General features: G+C 65.4%; 1 protein-coding gene across 1 annotated transcript in view; it reads left to right on the top strand.

Annotated features, from left to right (window-relative positions):
• Positions 1 to 1,594, top strand: part of LOC104291587 (sodium- and chloride-dependent glycine transporter 2-like) — a 29,233-nt gene that overhangs the window by 9,364 nt on the left and 18,275 nt on the right. Inside the window, exons 6-9 of the mRNA XM_009890840.1 lie at positions 82 to 206; positions 584 to 696; positions 1,035 to 1,169; positions 1,369 to 1,468. Of these exons, the coding sequence (XP_009889142.1) occupies positions 82 to 206; positions 584 to 696; positions 1,035 to 1,169; positions 1,369 to 1,468 (473 nt within the window). The remainder of the gene's footprint in view (positions 1 to 81; positions 207 to 583; positions 697 to 1,034; positions 1,170 to 1,368; positions 1,469 to 1,594) is intronic.

Here is a 1,594-nt window from a genome sequence, read left to right as displayed (position 1 = left end):
GGGAGGTCTGATCCCTGCGGGACCGTGTGGCCCATCAGGATGCCCCTGTGTCCATCCTCACCCCATGGGTGTCCCTGGCAGGGACACCTTGCTCATCGCCATTGGGAACTGCTGCACCAGCTTCTTGGCCGGCTTCGCCATCTTCTCAGTGCTGGGACACATGGCCTGGAGGAAACAAGTCCCCGTGGGCAGCGTTGCCGCCTCAGGTATGTCCCTGCGGGACCGTGTGGCCCATCAGGATGCCCCTGTGTCCATCCTCACCCCATGGGTGTCCCTGGCAGGGACACCTTGCTCATCGCCATTGGGAACTGCTGCACCAGCTTCTTGGCCGGCTTCGCCATCTTCTCAGTGCTGGGACACATGGCCTGGAGGAAACAAGTCCCCGTGGGCAGCGTTGCCGCCTCAGGTATGGGCTCGGGGAGGGGGAACTCCTGCTGTGCCAGGGGACATCCCGGTGCTCTGCGCAGGGACGGGGCTGTGGGGTTGCAGCCAAGCTCACACCCAGCCTGGCGACCGGCTTGCTGGGCTCGGCTGATCTCACCACCACGTGTCCTTCTGCACTTCCCTTCCTCTCCCCCCGCAGGCCCTGGGCTGGCGTTCGTGGCATACCCCGAAGCCCTTTCCCTGCTGCCCGGCTCCCCGTTCTGGTCCATCCTCTTCTTCCTGATGCTCTTCACGTTGGGAGTGGACACTTTGGTGATTGTCACCCCAGGCAGCCCCTTGTCCTTCCCCGTGCCTGGCCTTGGGGTGCCAGGTACACCCCGTCTCGGGCACGCAGACAGCATGACGTGCACAGGCCAGGAGCGTGAGGATGGTGCTGGGGTAGGGGGGATGCATGGCCCCATGCATGTGGGGCAGTACCCGGGTGATGGCACAAGGCATGGGTTTCTCCATGTGCCCAGGCGTCAGAGGGATGGGGATGCACATGGGGACTGTGCCCTGCAAAGTCCCCTCTGTGAGGACCGTCCCCTGCACGCAGTCCAGGGGAGGCAGGGACCGGGACATCAACCCCACTGACATCCCCCGTCCCTCAGTTTGGGAACATCGAGGGCATCACCACCGCCATCCTGGACGAGTTCCCAGCCCTGCGTGACTGGAGGAGGAAGGTGGCGTTGCTGGGTGTGCTCTGCACCTCCTTCTACCTGCTGGGGCTCCTGCTGGTCACCCAGGTACGGGGGCCCCATCCAGCAGCACCCAGCGCCCTCGGGTGATGTCAGGGTGGAGGTTGGGGAAACGGCCTCCTTTCCTGGGACAGGGATAGAGGGCCACGTGTGTTCCCTGGCACGGACAGTGTGGCCTCGGGGTGCCCCGCACCCACCCTGCTGCCCCTGGCCGTGCGTGCTGACCCCATCCCTCACCACCTCACAGGGCGGCATCTTCTGGTTCACCCTCATTGACACGTACAGCACCGGCTTTGGGCTGATCATCGTCGCCCTCTTCATGTGCCTGGGCATCGCCTTCTGCTACGGTGAGCAGCGCGAGCGGCCCCAGGGCACGCTGCGGGGTGTAGTGGGGTGCAGCCAGCACGGGGGTGCAGTGCTGCCAGCCCTGGAGCGCTGCTGCAGGGTGTTGACGGCAGGCCCTGGCTCCCACC

Source organism: Charadrius vociferus, unplaced genomic scaffold (assembly GCF_000708025.1).
Source record: "Charadrius vociferus isolate BGI_N301 unplaced genomic scaffold, ASM70802v2 scaffold138, whole genome shotgun sequence".
Classification (NCBI taxonomy): domain Eukaryota; kingdom Metazoa; phylum Chordata; class Aves; order Charadriiformes; family Charadriidae; genus Charadrius; species Charadrius vociferus.
Note: the sequence above shows the minus strand (reverse complement) of the source record. Positions and strands in the feature narration are given on the sequence as shown.